The following is an 18620-nucleotide window of genomic DNA, read 5'->3' on the forward strand; positions in this document are numbered from 1 at the left end:
TAGACTTTAGGTACGATAGGTTAAAGGGAATAGGTTTGGAGGTAGAGCACAAACTTGGAGATGTTATTAGAATCCTGAGAGGATTCCGGATCAGAGGGGCCAAACCTGCTCTAGCTTGCTGCTCCGGAACGTACTACAAGACTCCTTCTGGACTCTTTTTCCCATCATGCCATTCGTGCCCCTCCCTCTTAAAGTGGCAGTTTACAGCACAGGCACAATTCCAGATGTAAAAATAATTTTAGAATCTGGATCCAGATCCGGATCGACGCCATTCTCGGGGAGGACCGAGCCACGGACAGAACCTTGCTTGTGTAAACATTTCAAGTCGATTGGGTTACTAGTTTTTGGCTCGGACAGACAAACAGACAAACAGACAGACAAACGCACCCAATTGCAATACCCTCGCTTCCGCTTCGGCGAGGGTAACTAAGCTTAACTAAATGAGATGACCAAATTATTGGAGGTTTGATTGAAAGTTTTCTTTGGATGACCCCACACAGGCCGTCACTGTGTTCAGTTGTGTAAATGCCATTACTTCACTGGCCACTGGGCGGAGACACTAGGAACTAGATGTAACACTTACTCAGATTATATTGCTCTTGACTGTCTGCTAACTGGGCTGTAGCATCTTCATTCCTCACGTCGCCTCACCTGATGACGGTCTGGGAGCGACCCTTTGAGGCCTTAGAGCGCTGTTAGTTAAATTTTTCGGACATTTGGGGTTATCCAGTCCATTAATTGTTAGGGATAATTGGTAGGCTGAGCGGGGGGCCCTTATGGCCCCTGGCACTATTGACCCTCACACCCTGCTGGGACGGCTGTGTAAAATGTTCGTGCAATGAGAACAGATACTTATTTTCGGTAACACGTCTTTATTGCCTCTTACTCCCGTGCGTGGCTTTTACAACAACAAGACCATAAACTAGAACCCGAGCATGCGCAGCACGAACCTACGGCAACTGATGTAGGACATACATCACAATAAACATGCGATCATTCTAGTGCATGATCTACATCCTCTTCCTTTAGCTTGTGCCTCTAGGAATAAAATAAAGTGTACTGCCATCATCTATGCAAACATTTCTAACGTAAACAGTCCTGCATGAAATTAGCAGCATTTTATTAACTTAAATATTTAACAGTTATTTAACCAAGTATGTGTCTATACCTAAATAATGTTGCACGAGAAACACTGAAAAACGTAAATCACTCAGGCTGTAAAAACATCAACATATCATCACATCTTATAACACATTCATCCCCTTTTTTCTTTTTCTTTTTTTTTCTTTTTTCTTTTTTTTATTTCAAGAAACAAACAACACTCAGTTCAGTCTTTATATTTTGGATTCGGTCTAGAAATCCGACCCGAGCGTGTAACATAAGGGGAGCCACCGTGTGGCAGCAGGGCTGATGAGCGAGCCGGAGCGTTTGGTTGCTCACAGGTGGAACGGTGAATCGTCGGCTGAGAAAAACGACGTGATCGTGGTGATGATGGAATAAGGATCGGTGTACCAGATACAGTCGGTTGGGAAGAAGGATCATCAGGGTCGACATGTGGAGGTGGAGATGGCTCACTGACCGGAAGGATGTGGCGGCAATTCCTCCTGCAGGTGCCTCCTTCTGATTTAATAAAGTAGGAGCGTGGCTCCTTGCAAGCCTGTACCACCGTGCCAAGGCGGTCGTATCCCTGTGGGGTCTGCAGTCTGACAACCTGACCTTCTGCGAGCGGTTGCAATGGTCGACTGGCTGCATCGTAGTACCGTTTCTGAACAAGTCTCTTCTGCTGGAGTTGCGTAGCGACCTGTTTATTGCTTTTAGGGGCAGGTGCTAGAAGATTGTTGTCCATGGGAAAGGTTGAGCGTGTGTGTCGAGACATGAGACGTTCTGCCGGTGATCCTAGCGTGTTGTCACGAGGAATGTTCCTGATGTTCAACAGATTAAGGAAAACGTCTGAACCATCTCTGTGTGACCTTTCCATTAGCTGCTTTGCGCTGCGGACTGCACGTTCAGCTAGTCCGTTGGATTGCGGGTACTCTGGGCTGCTGGTGGTGTGAACAAAGTCCCACTGTTTCGCAAACTCCCGGAAACGCTGGCTTGTGTACTGTCCACCATTATCTGAGATTAGGGTGTGCGGTGCACCATGAACAGAGAAGTGTCTTTTCAGCTTTTTGATGACAGTAGCTGAGGAGATGTCACGGAGAAGATCTATCTCAAACCATCCTGAGTACGAGTCTACCAGCACCGAATATTGATGTCCATGCCATTCAAAGATGTCGGTAGCAACCGTAGACCACGGTAGAACAGGTACAGGATGTGGTTTCAGTGGTTCTTTCTGTTGGTGCGGACGTGTACTGTTACAAACCGCACAAGACAGTAGCTTGTTTACAATGTCTTTGTTCATACTGGGCCAAAATACTGTGCTTCTGGCTCTGCTTTTCGTCGCTTCCATGCCTGGGTGACCTCCGTGCATAATTTGGATGTACTCCTTTTGCAATGCGTTAGGAATGACTGGTCTGTGTCCTTTAACAACTACGCCATCCTCCACTACCAACTCATCTCTGTAAGGAAAGTATGGCTGGGCAGAGAGAGGTACCTGGCGTTCCTTGTTAGGCCATCCATTCCGGATCACGTTGCTGAGGGTCTGGAGCACCTGGTCTTCTGCTGTGTGTGCTCTGAGTTCCTCGAGCCTGGCCGTTGAGATAAAGCTCACAGACATTACATCAAACAAATTATGTGCACTTGTCGTCTGGGAATCAGTGCAGGTTGGAGCACGTGACAGGGTGTCGGCAAGGTACATGTGCTTACCCTTCTTGGATACCAGAGTGATGTTGAAGGCTTGAAGACGAAGTAGCATCCTTTGCAAACGAGCCGGAGCTGTGTGGATTGGCTTCTTTAAGATGGTGACCAGGGGTTGGTGGTCTGTTTCAATGACTGTGAACTTGCCATATATGTAGTCCTTGAACTTTGTACACGCGAAAACCACTGCGAGCAGTTCTTTTTCGATCTGTGCATATCGAGTTTCCGTGTCTGAAAGAGTCCGAGATGCATATGCGACAGGCTTTCCATCTTGCATACATGCTGCGCCAAGTCCATAACAAGAGGCATCGCAGGTTAGTGTCACCGGCTTCTTCACATCAAAGTATGACAGAACCGGTGACCTGGATAAGCATGACTTGAGATGGTCGAATGCTTGTTGGTGTTGTGGAAGCCAGCACCATGCAGTGTCTTTATGAGGGAGCTGTCTGAGCGGCGCTGCGATGTTGCTCAGATTTGGAATGAATTTCCCCAAATAGTTCACCATACCAAGGAAACGTTGCACTGCCAGAGAATCCTGCGGGACTGGCATGTTCGTGATGGCTTCAGTCTTCGTGGGGTCAGCTTTAAGACCTTCCTTTGTGAAGATGTGACCTACATAGCAAACCTGATCTAGACAAAACTTACACTTGTGCGGGTTGAGTCTGAGTTTGATCTCTCGTGCGCGGTCAAGTACCTTCTTCAGATTTGCATCATGTTCAGCAGCATCACGACCTCCCACGAGTATGTCGTCAACTATAATAGCACATGGATAGCCAGCGAACAGTTGTTCCATTGAGCGCTGGAAAACTTCGCTTGCTGAGTTTATGCCAAATGGCATCCTGAGAAACCGATAGCGTCCAAAAGGTGTGCTGAATGTCGCTAACCTGGATGACTTCTGATCTAGCTTGATCTGCCAAAAAGAATTCTTTGCATCGAGCACTGAAAACAAAGTTGCACCTGACATTTGGGTGGCGACTTCCTCCACGCTACGCATCGGATAGTGGGGTCTCTTTAAAGCAGTGTTCAAGTCCTTGGGGTTAATACACAGCCTTACTTCCTCTTTGTCTCTTTGATGTGCCGCTACCATTGCTGAAACGCAGTCCGTGGGCTCAGAGACAGGGATGATGACTCCTTTGTTCGTCATCTTGTCGAGTTCAGCTTTCACACGATCCTGCATTGCCAAGGGAATGCGGTGCGCTGGACGTACAACTGGTTGCACAGCTGGATCCACTGTCATGGAATAAGTTATCGGCAACTCTTCCAGTTCGTCACTGAACACATCCTGGTATTGCTCTTTAATGTGTTTGACAAAGTCCGTTGTAGTCTCCGCACTGACCTGATGAACATGAGGGCTGAGGGTAACAAGATTTAGACGCATACATGCGCGGAACCCCAAGAGTGGTGTAACATCACGCTCTACAAGGAAGAAAGATAGCGTGTGTTGTTTTCCGTCTAAATGACAAGACAGAGTGATGAGGCCTGCAGTTTCAATTTTGCAGCCTCCATAAGCCACTAGATTTGTGTTCTTGCCACATGGGATGACGTTCCCTCCTGAAATCTGTTGGAAAGTGTCTTTCGCCATTACATTACACTTTGCTCCTGTGTCAATTTTCATTTCAATCGGTTTGTCGTTCACATGCAGAGTGACAAAACCCTCGTCTCGGTCCTGTGCCGGATCATCCACTGTGTTCACAGATACTCCATCAACATACAAAGTGCCATCAGTGTCAGCCTGCTCAGACTGCTCTACCTCCACCTGATGAACTGGTTTTCTGGAGTAGTTTCTCTTTGTGAAGCCTCTTTTTTCTGGATTCTGACTCACTAACCTTGATTTGCAGCATTTCTTGTCATGGTTCATCTTTCTGCATCTGTGACATTGCTGACCAAATGCCGGACATTTCTCCCTTTGTGCTGGATGGCTGCCACCACAATTATTGCAGTTCAAAATGGGCTGTGTGGCTTCTCGACTATTCCACGGTCTTTGCTGCCCTCTGGTGGACTTTCGCTGTAGCGCATCCACGGTGAACGTCTGCTTCGCCAGGCTCTCGTGTTTTCCTCCGTCACCTCGTAAACACGGCAGATTGAGACGGCTTTGTGGAGAGTCAAATCGCTGTCCCGTAACAGGGCCTTCCTAATGCTGTCATTAGTGATTCCACACACGATCCTGTCACAGATTAGCTCTTCTGTCAGCTCACCAAAACGACAACTTTTTGCCTTGATCTTCAAATCGCTTATGAATGAGTCAATTGTCTCACCTGGTCTTTGATTTCGGGTGTGAAACTTGTGCCTTTCCATCGTCCTGTTGTGTTGCGGGTTGCACATATCTCGAAACTTGCGTTTGAGACACTCCGGATCTTCATGGGACTCGGCGGGAACGAGGACAGCGCCATCGTCGCCTGGCGCCCTAATTTCTGCTGCGTAGACAAATGAACGCTCCCGTTCGATAGCTTCCGCTCCTGCGAGATTGAGGAGGATATACGCCTTCGTTTTAGCAGGTTTATCCGTGTGCGCCGCCTCGATGAAGATGTCGTATTCCCTCTCGAAAATACTCCATTTCTCGGCAATGTCTCCCTCGAACACAAGGGGGTCGGGTCTTCGGAATCCCTCCGCCATACTTAACAAGCACAGTTAAGACGATTAACTGTCTTCTTCTGTTTTCTCTCCTTCACAAAAAAAACAACAACTCACGGTCGGCAGGTCAGAAACGTCTTCTGACACCATGTAGAATGTTCGTGCAATGAGAACAGATACTTATTTTCGGTAACACGTCTTTATTGCCTCTTACTCCCGTGCGTGGCTTTTACAACAACAAGACCATAAACTAGAACCCGAGCATGCGCAGCACGAACCTACGGCAACTGATGTAGGACATACATCACAATGAACATGCGATCATTCTAGTGCATGATCTACAGGCTGGACTTCATCGTGCCTGGAGATCCGGGAGAAGAGGACCGACTGTGATCGGGGTCTGGGTCTACATTTCACGCTTTGGTGTTAATGCTAGTACATGATGACGCTGTTTGCTTGCAGGTTAACGGGGGGATGTTAATAATGTTGTGCTCATTGCTGATGTGAGGGGCTGTGGGGGTATTAGGGTTGGTAATCTGTATTAGATACCACAGCTCCTTGCTATGCAAGCTTCGCGGGGTCCCCTTTGGGGCCCGTAGGGGAGGTTAGCTCCCGCGTTTACGCTGTAAACAAATTACTGTTAGTGATTTCCATTTTGTCTGCACACACTCTCTGCTGGCCAGGTTCGGGGTCCAAGCTAATGCCCTTGGGGGGGTGGGCGCCACGGATCTTGTCAGGGAGTGAACATATAGGTCACATATAGGTTAGTGAGGTGACCCGTTCGGGCCACCTCAGCAGGGGGACTGTTAGATATTTGAGTTCTGCAGCACGCTCACAATACACAGGGTGCACAAACACTCTTAGTTTCTTTATCTCTACATACTTTGTGGTAATAATCACACACATAGATTAATCACATATAAAGTATCACACATTGTAACTGATACACGATGGGAATAAGTCAGGGCCCTAACGGCCCATCCCAGGAGGAGGGTGTAAGCACCCCCTGGGAGGAGGGTGTTTTGACGCCCACTATAAAGATCACTGCCGTAGAACATTTGGGACTCTTCTACAGAGTCCCCCCCCCCCCCCCCCCCCCCCGCGTCTGTAGGAGAGTCCAGCGCTGTGTTTCCTTACCAGCTTTGTACTTACTGAAAACATTCTGTAAACTTGATTCGTTTTATAATCCTGACTCATTATTGAATAAACACCTCCAACACGAGATATAATAAAAGAACCGGGGAAAAAGGAGAAACCTAACAGCGACATGCGGAGGCCACGTGGAGGCTGTCTTCTCCTTGTGAAGCACTTTGTGGCTTGTTGTCTGTGAAGGTGATCCATGAATAATATATAATATATAAATAACATTTACTTCCTGACTGAAGCTAAATGATGAGCTCAGGTAACGACCAGCAGGTCGAGCCTCGACGTCACCAACAGCAGAACCTGTCAGGTAAAGATGGACCCTGTTCGGATCATGGGTTCTGTTGTCTCAGCTGAAGAACTCAAGGTGGGACTTTTATTATTCCGCATTGACTCTACCAGGAACATGAGCGCAGTGAAAGTGGAGCAGAAAGCGGAGCAGCATCCGGATCAAACATCAACAGCGGCTCACGTTTCTGTCGGTCCAGAAGTTTTCAGCGTCCAGAACTCAGAACCTGCTGAGACGCTCAAACAAAGACTCTGACGCAGCTTAAAATAAGATCCATTCTACTTTCGCTTTTGATTCACAACCTGTGACAGTTCTGCCGAGTAACAAGTGACGTCATCGCTCAGACTAAATTCTGATTGGCTCAGACTAAATTCTGATTGGCTCAGACGGACGGGGAAGTCCGCTCCTCTCGGGTTTTGTCCTCACTTCACCCTTGATGGTCGGACTGGAAGCTTTAAAGAATCTTGTGGCTGTTCTGTTGTTTGAGCTGCAGATGGGACAGTTCACGATGAAGACCTCGGTTCTGGTTCTGGTTCTGGTTCTGGTTCTGGTTCTGGGTACAGGTGTACCTGGGGCGGTGGGAGGTGAGTTTCTATCCTGCTGTCTGGGTTGACGGTTCTGTTGTTGTACTTCCTGACATGTTAGGAGTCTAGAAATGTCCAAACGGTACCGACCCGTCATCTTAAAGTTCTTCCTGTAAAGTCCATTTACTTCAGGTCCAACTGGGACAGGAGGACAGAGGTAGTTCTTCCTTCTTTGTCCTCTTTAATTTGATGGGTTCAGAACCTCCGGCTCAGACGGACATCAGACCTGATGACGGAGGTGTGCTGGTGTCGGTCGGTGGTTCTGCTGAGGTCCAACAACAAACCGGTTTAGAGATGGTTTCCAAGCTGCGTCTTCATGATAGAGTTTGTCCACCAGAGAGTGGACAGCTTTATTCTCCAGCTGACAAATGTCCTGATCCGTTTGGATGGGTTCTGACCCGTGTCAGCCTCAGAACCCAGCATGGACTGGACCGCACGGTTTCCACACCGAACTATGAGCAGGGGACGGATTTGTTCAGCATTCTGGACGTGACACAGAAACAGGACGTCCACGTCTTCAGACGACGGCGGAGGTTCTGAGGAGAACAACAATGGAAGTGTCAGAACTCAAAGAGAACAAATCAGAGAACCTTCCTGTTGATACCTGAACAGAACCAACTGTTAGAACCAGGACGAGAAGGAAGAGACGTCAGCTGATGATGGAGGGAATGTTGGAACGTCAGAGGATCAGAATCCGCTCTGAATCCAACGGATATTATAACTAGTGTTATAACTGGTGTTATAACTGGTGTTATAACTGCTGTAATAACTGCTGACTGGTGTTATAACTGTGTCCTTCAAATAGTAAATGTATCAATATTAATGAGAAATGTTCATCACAAAATCTGTTGTGAGTGAAACAGGTTTTGGGTTCTGCAGGTTCTGCCCATCAGGACCTGACGGTGTTTCGGGACCGGGTCACACCTTTATTTGTTGTGGTGCTGAAACCCAAATCTTTAGGGTCAAACCGTTTTAATTCACAAACTCTCCGACATCTGGCCTTGAAAATGATGCCAGTTATCAGCTGATGGTGGAAAATGACCAGCGCGACTTTGTGAAACCATAGAAGAAGAAGTTCTGCTGGGTTTCAGCTTCAGGAGCCTCAGAGTTCAAACCTGTAATCAGAACCAGAAGTTGTCATCGGTCACAGGTTCAGGTGTGAGTGGAGAGCAGGAAGTGATGTCATCAGGTGGAAACAGGTTCAACCTTCAGATCGTGATTCTGGTTTTTCTTTCAGAGACTCACTCTTTGAAGTATTTCGAGACGGCGTCTTCTGGAGTCTCAAACTTCCCGGAGTTTGTGTGTGTTGGTTTGATCGATGACGTCCAGATGTTTCACTATGACAGTAAGACCAAGAGAGCAGAACCCAAACAGGACTGGATGGACAAAGTCACAGCAGAGGATCCAGAGTACTGGACCCAACAGACGAGGATCGGTGTGGGGATCCAAGAACAGTACAAATTCGACATGGAAACTTTAAGGAAGCGCTTCAACCAATCAGAAGGTTTGTTTGTGTTAATTAAATGTTGTGTTCATGCTGTAGGAAGTAAACACACACACACACACACACACACACGCACACACACACACACACACACACACACACACACACCTCTGCAGGAACCCTTTTGCATCACTGCTGGGTTTCTAAAGCTCCGGGACACAGACTGGTTCTGCTGGTTCTGCTGGTTCTGCTGGGTCCAGTGAGGACCAGGTCGATGACTGGAGTCTGTCTCTCTCTCAGGTGTCCACATTATCCAGCGGCTGTCTGGCTGTGAGTGGGACGATGAGACTGGAGAGGTCACTGGTTTTGAGCAGCATGGTTATAATGGAGAAGACTTCATCGTCCTGGACCTGAAGACGGAGACATGGATCGCTCCCAGTCCTCAGGCTGTCATCACCAAACACAGATGGGATCATGATAGAGCTGAGATGGAATACAACAAGTATTACCTCACCCAGGAGTGTCCTGAGTGGGGGAGGAAGTATCTGGAGTATGGGAGGAGCTCTCTGCTGAGAACAGGTAGAAGCACATCACCTGGTGGAGTTTCAAACCAACAACCTTCATGTTCCTCTGCTGTTTCTGACCCACACACAGAGACACACTCTGTCCTTTACCTCTCTGTCCTCCTTCTCTCTCCTTCAGTCTTCTTGTTGTCTTTGTCTCCTCCTCCAGATCTCCCCTCTCTAACGTGTCTTTGTCTCCTCCTCCAGAGCTCCCCTCTCTAACGTGTCTTTGTCTCCTCCTCCAGAGCTCCCCTCTCTAACGTGTCTTTGTCTCCTCCTCCAGAGCTCCCCTCTCTAACGTGTCTTTGTCTCCTCCTCCAGAGCTCCCCTCTATAACGTGTCTTTGTCTCCTCCTCCAGAGCTCCCCTCTCTAACGTGTCTTTGTCTCCTCCTCCAGTGCTCCCCTCTCTAACGTGTCTTTGTCTCCTCCAGAGCTCCCCTCTCTAACGTGTCTTTGTCTCCTCCTCCAGATCTCCCCTCTCTAACGTGTCTTTGTCTCCTCCTCCAGAGCTCCCCTCTCTAACGTGTCTTTGTCTCCTCCTCCAGAGCTCCCCTCTCTAACGTGTCTTTGTCTCCTCCTCCAGAGCTCCCCTCAGTGTTTCTCCTCCAGAAGACTCCTTCCTCTCCCGTCAGCTGCTTCGCTACAGGTTTCTACCCAGACAGAGCCGCTCTCTTCTGGAGGAAGGATGGGGAGGAGCTTCATGAGGAGGTGGAGCACGGAGAGATCCTCCCCAACCATGACGGAACCTTCCAGATGAGTGTGGACCTGGACCTTTCATCGGCGGCGGCTGAAGACTGGAGGAGGTACGACTGTGTGTTCCAGCTCTCCGGTGTGAAGGACGACTTGGTCACCAGACTGGACAAAGGAAAGATCTGGACCAACTGGGGTGAGACTGGGATCAGGGGGTGAAGGTGGGGACACATTTCTGTCTCTCTGATGGTCCAGATCATGGGTTTGAAGAGTTGGACAGAAGTTTTGTTTCTTTTATTGTCGTTTGCTGTTTTCTGTGTAACTTTAGAGTTCAGATAATCAATAAACCACCTGGGACCCAGACAACGGTACCAGAACCCTAACCAGGTACCTGCACAGAAGACGGAAGCCTTTGAATCAGTGATAGTTCTGTTGGTGGTGGCGGTCCGATGTCCAATGGGCTTTCATTCATGCAGGACGATGTCAGTAAAGTCAGTTCATGTCCTCAGCGGAGGAGGTTCTGATTGGACCTGGATCTGTTAGCAGGATGATCCAGAACTGCGGAGGAGGTTCTGATTGGACCTGGATCTGTTAGCAGGATGATCCAGAACCGTGGAGGAGGTTCTGATTGGACCTGGATCTGCTTGTTAACAGGATGATCCAGAACCGCGGAGGAGGTTCTGATTGGATCTGGATCTGTTAGCAGGATGATCCAGAACTGCGGAGGAGGTTCTGTTGGACCTGGATCTGCTTGTTAGCAGGATGATCCAGAACCCAGTGAATGTTGACGTGAAGCTAGGAGGGTGGGACACGGGTCCAACATGAAGTCCTTCAGTACCGTGGGAAGACACGTTGATTCTAACGCTCCTTTGTGAAATCAGCGTTCTTCACCACGTTCCTTCGTTTCTCCAGAAGCTGGGATGTAAAACGTTCCCCATATTCCTGATGTGGACCAGGATGTTATCAGAACCTTGTGTTTCTCCATGAGGACAGGTCCACAGAGCTGTGGGACTGTCCAGCCTCAGCAGAGGGACGCAGCGTTCCAGCGCTTCGGAGGTTTCGGTCTGGAGTTGGAGAAAAAGTATTTTGGATCCATTTCATTTTTCAGAAGTTTCTAGTTTTAAAGTCAAACCTCTGTCAGAACATTAGAACACACTAGAACATTAGAACATTGGACGAGTCTCCCTGAGACTGGAACCAACATCAGGACAGAAAGCAGCACAGACCGTCCTCCTGTGGACAGGTTTCAATTCAATTCAGTTTTATTTATATAGCGCCAGATTACAACATAAAGTCATCTCAAGGCACTTTACAGGATTAGCAGGGAAAGACCTGCAGGGAAACACAGAACCCAACTTGACCCACAAGAGCAACGGAGGCAAGGAAAAACTTCCCTTTAACGGGCAGAAACCTTGGACAGAACCTAGGCTCATGGTGGACGGCCATCTGTCTGGCCGGCTGGGTTGAGAGAGAGAGAAAGAGAGAGAGAGAGAGAATGGCAGGTCGGAGACGAGTCAAGGAGATGGATAGGGAAGTGATAGTGAGACAGAGCAGGAGCAGACAAAAACTAAATGCTAATGCTAGCGACGTGGACATCAGCCCTTTGGCCACAGGTCCAGGTTCTGCAGCACCACGGACAGAAGGACTAGCGACGTGGACTTCAGTGTTGAGGGACACAGGTCCAGGTTCTGCAGCACCACGGACAGAAGGACCTGAAAGAGAGAGAGGGACAAACAGCGGGAGAGAGCGAACAAGACTACGGGGAATAGAGACATATTGCACACATCTATTTATAACATAAATAATCAGATAAAGGGGGAGGAGCTCAGTGTGTCATGATGTTAAGCCACCAATGCTGCCTAATGACAGCAGATTGATTATACTGATTACTGCATTGATTAGTTATAAGCTTTGTTAAAAAGGAAAGTCTTTAATCTACTCTTGAACATAGAGATGGTGTCTGTCTCACGAACCAAAACGGGGAGCCGATTCCACAATAAAGGAGCTTGATAACTGAAAGCTCCGCCCCCCAGTCTGCTCTTGGAAATTTTTGGAACCACGAGCAGGCCAGCATTTTGGGACCGCAGGGTTCTAGTGGGGCAATACGGGATAATCATCTCTGTAAGGTAAGGAGGGGCCTGGCCAGTGAGGGCTTTAAAAGTAAGTAGAAGGATTTTATATTCAATCCGTTCCCTAACAGGAAGCCAATGCAGAGACGCCAGAACAGGGGAAATGTGTTCTCTCAGTCTGGTCCCCGTCAAAACACGAGCTGCTGCATTCTGGATTAGCTGGAGATGTTTAATAGACTTTTTTGGGCAGCCGGACAGTAAGGAGTTGCAGTAGTCCAGTCTGGAAGTCACAAAAGCATGGACAATTTTTTCTGCATCTTTTCGGGTTAGTAGGTGCCTGACTTTTGAAATATTCCGAAGGTGAAAGAACGCAGTCCTTGAAATATGCTTTATCTGGGACTGAAATGACAGGTCCTGATCAAAGATTACACCCAGATTCTTGGCAGTGGTGCTGATGGACACTGAGACGCCATCGAGTTCAACTACAACACTAGAACAGACATTTCTGAGATGCTTTGGCCCAAGAACCAGAACCTCAGTTTTATTTAGATTTAATAACAGGAAGTTCTCGGTCATCCAGGAGTTAATGTCCTTAAGGCACGTCTGAAGTCTAACCAACTGATCGACTTTGTCTGGCTGAACGGACAGGTACAATTGAGTATCGTCCGCATAGCAGTGGAAATTTATGCTATGTTTCTTAATAATGTTACCTAAGGGTAGCATATACAGCGTGAACAGAATAGGTCCAAGCACTGAACCCTGTGGAACTCCATATTTAACTTCAGTGTACGTAGAAGATTCATCATGAACACGTACAAACTGAAATCTATCAGATAAATATGATCTAAACCAGTTCAATGCAGATCCTCTAACACCAACAGATTGTTCCAGCCTCTGTAACAGAATCTGATGATCTATTGTGTCAAAGGCTGCACTAAGATCTAATAAAATAAGCACGGAGACAAGTCCATTATCAGACGCTATTAAAGGTCATTGGTGACTTTAACTAATGCTGTCTCTGTGCTATGATGAGCTCTGAAACACGACTGAAAAACCTCAAATAACTGATTGTCTTGTAAGAATTCACACAGCTGACTGGAAACTGCTTTCTCTAAAAGCTTTGACAGGAATGGAAGGTTTGAAATTGGCCGATAGTTAGCCGAGACATCAGGATCCAATGTTGGTTTTTTGAGAAGCGGTTTAATGACTGCTGTTTTAAAAGACTTGGGTACATAGGCTGTGAGTAGGGATAAATTAATTATATTTAGCAAAGCAATACTGATTGAGGGGAAGACTTCTTTAAGTAGCTTAGTTGGGACCGGGTCTAAGAGACAAGTGCACGGTTTAGATGAGGCAATAGCTGCACTCATTTGCTGCAAGTTAATGGGGGTGAAGCTATCCAAGTAACTATCAAGAGTAACAGCCGTATCTCTACTTCCATTGCCAGGGGGGGGGTCAATGCCACACGAAGGCAGACGCTGATGAATGACGTCCCTGATCGATTCGATTTTGGTACTGAAGAAGTTCATGAAATCTTCACTACTGAGACCTGTCGGGACAAAAGGGTCAACAGAGCTGGAGCTTTGTGTCAGCCTAGCTACGGTGTCAAAGAGAAACCTCGGATTAGATTTGTTCTCTTCTATTAGAGATGAGTAATATGCTGCTCTAGCTTTGTGTTAGCCTAGCTACGGTGTCAAAGAGAAACCTCGGATTAGATTTGTTCTCTTCTATTAGAGATGAGTAATATGCACCTCTTGCCTTGCGGAGCGTCTTCCTGTACATTTTCAGGCTGTTTTTCCAGATTAAACAAGACTCCTCCAATTTAGTTGAGCGCCACCTTCTCTCCAGTCTTCGGGATGTTTGTTTTAACAATCTAATTTCAGAATTGAACCACGGAGCTTTCCTTCTTGGTTTTAGTTTTTTAATTCTTAAGGGGGCGATGGAGTCAAGCGTCGTGCGCATCAAGTCCCCAGCACCACCTACAAGATGATCTATGTGGGAGGGGCTAAAGTTACCACACGACTCCTCAGTAATGTTAAGGCTTGATAAAGAGTTTAATGCTGACGGGATCACTTCTTTGAATTTAGCAATAGCACCATCAGACAGACATCTAGTCAAGGCAGTTCTGTTTGATGGAACGTAGTCCAATAATACAAACGTAAAAGTGATGAACTTGTGGTCTGATAAAAAAGGGTTCAGTGGAAATACAATTAATTGATCGATATCAATACCATACGTGAGAACCAGATCCAAGGTGTGATTAAAGCTGTGGGTGGGTTCGTTCACTATCTGGGAGAAGCCAATTGAGTCCAGTAATGAGAGGAAGGCAGTAGCAAGGCAGTCGTCACTGACATCTACATGAATGTTAAAATCTCCCACAACAAGTATCTGTTCTGCTTTCAGAACTAAGCTTGTTAAACATTCAGAACATTCTGACATGAAATCAGAGTATGGGCCTGGAGGGCGGTAAACTATAACAATCAGGACTGGCTGGCTTGATTTCCATGTTGGGAGTGACAGACTAAGAATAAGACTCTCAAAGGAGGCGTAGTTTAATTTAGGTTTAGTGTTAATCTGGAGCTCAGAGTTATAGATGGCTCCAACTCCACCTCCTCGGCCGGCGTCTCCAGAAATGTGAGAGTTAACATAACTGGGAGGCGTGGCTTCATTTAAACTGAAATAATCTTCAGGACCCAGCCAGGTTTCTGTCAAAGAGAAAATATCAACATGCTGATCTGAGATCAGATCATTTATTAAAAATGCCTTTGACGCCAAAGAGCGAATATTCAAAAGTCCACATTTAATGGTTTTACTATTATTAATTTCTGTGGCGGCAGTTTTTATTTTTATAAGGTTTCCAGGAGTAACACGTCTCCTGTACAATTTAACAACCTTAGGGGGTCGGGGAACAGACACCATCTCTATAGACACCATCTCTATGGGGTTCCGTGTGGGGTTCTGGATGGGGTTCTGGGTGGGTGACTGATCCAGAGGACGCTCAGAGATGGGTGTAGGACTACATCTCTGACTCCTGGTCCCGACTCTGGATTGTCAGGGTTTTGGTTGTCTAACAAACTCGGTCAGATTGCTAGAAATGAGAGCTGCGCCAGCAAACGTAGGATGGACACCGTCTCTCCTAATAAGACCAGGTTTTCCCCAGAATGTCTGCCAGTTATTTACGAAGCCCACGTTGTTTTCCGGACACCACCTAGACAGCCAGCGGTTGAATGACGACATGCGGCTAAACATATCGTCACTCGTCAGATTGGGGAGGGGGCCAGAGAAAACTACGGAGTCCGACATAGTCCTAGCAAAGCTACACACCGACTCAATATTAATTTTAGTGACCTCCGACTGGCGTAGCCGGACGTCATTAGTGCCGACGTGGATTACAAGATGGACATGAAACCACCTAAAGAGGACGGCAGGACCACCAACCAGGTGGTGTCCGTCTGCAGGACGGTTCTGTTGGGACATGGATGTTGTTCTCTGACTTGTTGTTTTCTGCTCTCCAGAGGAACCCACTAACGTGAACGCCATCATCATCATCGTCATCACTGCAGCGGTTCTTCTCGTCCTCACGGCTGCCGTTGGATTCAAGCTGTACAGACAGAGGACAGGTGAGCGACCCAGACAGAACCAGTCTCTGTCTCCTGGCTTTGATTGGACACTTTGACCTGATGAAGCAAACAGGAGGTGGTTTCAGCTTCAGAGTCCAGAACCACGATGACGGACCAGGGAAGACAGTCGTGCTGTGTTGACCCTTGAGTAACTCCTGGACAGTTTAGTCCATTTCAGAAATTCTAAACTCCCTCCAGGACAACCACCGTCCTCTTTGGTGAGGCGGAGTCACAAAATCTCAACGTCCATAATTTGACTGTGTAACCCGTGTTTAACCTGTCCACGACCCTTGAGACAAAAATGTCCATTTGTTCTACATAGTGTCCAAGAAAAGGTCACAGAGGGGTGATTTTTGAAAGGGGGGTAATTTGGGTTTAAATTTGAAAACCCATATTTCCCACCGCCGTTTGTCTGTCCGGCTGTTAGCAAGATAACTCAAAAGGTTCTGGACGGATCTGGATGAAGTTTCCAGGATTTGTCGGGAATGTTTCCAGGAACAGATGATTACATTTCGGTGATGATCCAGAAGAGATCCTGGATTCTGGATCACTTGGAACTATTTGTTAATATTGCAGTCAATGGAGATTCAAAATATTTTCCTCAATATCTCAGTTGATTATTTATCAATGTTTATGGAATTTGACACGCAGGGTGGGGTGGGGGCGGGGGGGGGGGGGGGGGGGGGGGTGTCTATCTCTCCAACTGGATCAGGTCCAGAATGAGGTCAGGAAAAATATTACATTTTACAGGTGGACATTTTGTCCACTTGAAGGGTCATGAATTGGACTTTTTTGTAACACAAGCGTTAAACTGTCCCCGGTTCCTCTCGTAGGACGTCCCGTTCTTTGTCTCCTCTGTTTAGCAGCAGCTACTTTTGTTTGATGGAGTGTTGCTGGTGATCCACTCGCATCCGTTCACCTGCAACCGTGAGCGGTGGAATGATGCGTCTTTGTTATCCAGGTAAACCTCGTCCACCTTCTGAGGACAGCGCTGAGCTCACGAAGAGACTGCAGCCAGAGGTGGACATGCAGCCGGAGGTCGTCATCCAGCCAGAGTTCGTCATCCAGCCAGAGATCATCATCCAGCCAGAGGGCGTTGGGACAAGGACAGAATGAACGCAGTGAGTGTCTTCGTGTGGGACACTATGTGTAGAAGAACCTTCTGACACGGGGAGATTATTCTCTGTCAGACTTGTGAGACAAGATAGTCTTTGTCCTTTGGTGTCTTTTCCCACAACAAAAGGTGAAGCGGTTTCACCTGAAGGGATCTGAGGTTGTTGGACAAAGACAATGAGTCCACCTGGACATTTAAGGTGGACTGATCGGGTTCGGGTGTGGCTTCGTGGCGTTTCTGCTCAGTTCTGTTGGTTCTGTCTCCGCAGGGTTCTGGGACAAGGAGCGGTGTCCCCACATCGTCCTGTTTGAACTGGAGTCCACCGGGTCTTCACCAGAACCCGATCCGATCAAAGATATCAGCGACGAGGATCCAGTGATCGATACTTATTGATTAGAGTCTAAACGGTGTCATTTAAATATTTCGGGGATTGTTCTCGTCTCTCTTCTCTGGAGACGTCAAACAGGATCTTTAAGACTGTCTTCATCCGACGTCCTTAGAACGTCCTCCATCATTACACTTTAACTCTTCGGCTGCTGGGTTGTTTGTGCTTTCCCTTTGTCCTATTGGTCCTCCTGGGGTCATGTGATCTGAGACGAGAGACATCTGACGGCCTCTAGAGTCGTCTCTGCTGTCCGTCCTCAGAAATCCTTCCTTTGCTTCCAGTCCTCCTGGAACCTGCGGCGGGACTCGGACACTAACGAGTCCGGAGGTGTCGGAGTAAACGGGCGTGTCTTTGTTCCTCCTGGACTCCGCCCCTCCCCCAGTGCTTCCTGTCTGTTCACGGATCACAATCACTTCCTGTGTTGTTAACGAGACGAAGGCTGAAGTCGTCCTGCTGGTTCCTTTCTTTAGACAGAAATTCTGCTTTACAATAAAATCCCACATTTCCCACGTTTCTTGTTTGATTGCTCCGTCTCCAATCCCATGAATATTCCCAGTCTGATTGCTCCGTCTCCAATCCCGTGAATATTCCCAGTCTGATTGGTCCGTCTCCAATCCCATGAATATTCCCAGTCTCATCGCTCCGTCTCCAATCTATAAAACTAAAATCGCATGTAAGTCTGCTGCGTTCAGTGACAGAAATGATACAGTTCCTGATAGTCAGACTGATAACAGCCATCCTGCGTTTTGGATGGAGGTTGCAGGTTCAAATCCGGCTGGGGGCCTTTCTTTGTGGAGTCTTTATTACCCTCGCCGAAGGGGAGGCAAGGGTATTGCAATTGGGTCTGTTTGTCTGTCTGTCTGGATCCAGATTCTAGAATGTTTTTAAAGGATTCTTTAACATTGCGAGATAGGGCACTTTTCTTAATTTCTTCAAAGCGCATGGCGGTATGGATCTGAAAAAAAATCACACATAAGTACTCCTTAAAGGTCTATGACCATGACTAATTTCGACCGAATCCGGATCGGATAGCTAATTTTTGTTCTAAAATCGGCATTTTTCAGGAGTCCATCCTGACCTCAATTCTGGAGCTAGAGACTTCAAATTTGGTGTGCACACTCATAGTTCATTCTGGTTTCATATATGTTACAGTTGTAGTTGTATCTTTTCCCGTTCCGGAGCAGCAAGCTAGAGCAGGTTTGGCCCCTCTGATCCGGAAGCCCTGTTTACTGTCTCACAAGATCCAATAGTCTTTTGGAGGCGAGGGTCTGCAATCTCTGATTGGCTCATGTTCCAAATGAGAATTAGTTCTCAATTAACTTACCTGTTTAAATAGAGGTAAAATAAAATA

The 18620-nt window shown here is 47.3% G+C and overlaps 1 protein-coding gene and 1 long non-coding RNA gene across 2 annotated transcripts; both read left to right on the top strand.

Annotated features, from left to right (window-relative positions):
* Window positions 1–7301: 7301 nt before the first annotated feature.
* LOC137916347 (major histocompatibility complex class I-related gene protein-like) lies at window positions 7302–15760 on the top strand (the record flags this gene model as incomplete). Its single annotated transcript, XM_068759392.1, has 5 exons — window positions 7302–7383; window positions 8621–8887; window positions 9128–9406; window positions 9975–10277; window positions 15666–15760. Coding segments are annotated over exons 1-5 (1020 nt in total), but the record flags the coding sequence as incomplete, so codon positions are not given.
* Window positions 15761–16734: 974 nt separating this feature from the next.
* On the top strand, window positions 16735–17778 carry LOC137916349 (uncharacterized). The gene is made up of 2 exons (XR_011106484.1): window positions 16735–16891; window positions 17153–17778. It is a non-coding gene; the product is annotated as an uncharacterized lncRNA (long non-coding RNA).
* The last annotated feature ends 842 nt before the right edge of the window (window positions 17779–18620 follow it).

Source organism: Brachionichthys hirsutus, unplaced genomic scaffold, assembly GCF_040956055.1.
Source record: "Brachionichthys hirsutus isolate HB-005 unplaced genomic scaffold, CSIRO-AGI_Bhir_v1 contig_965, whole genome shotgun sequence".
NCBI classification, from domain to species: Eukaryota; Metazoa; Chordata; class Actinopteri; order Lophiiformes; family Brachionichthyidae; genus Brachionichthys; species Brachionichthys hirsutus.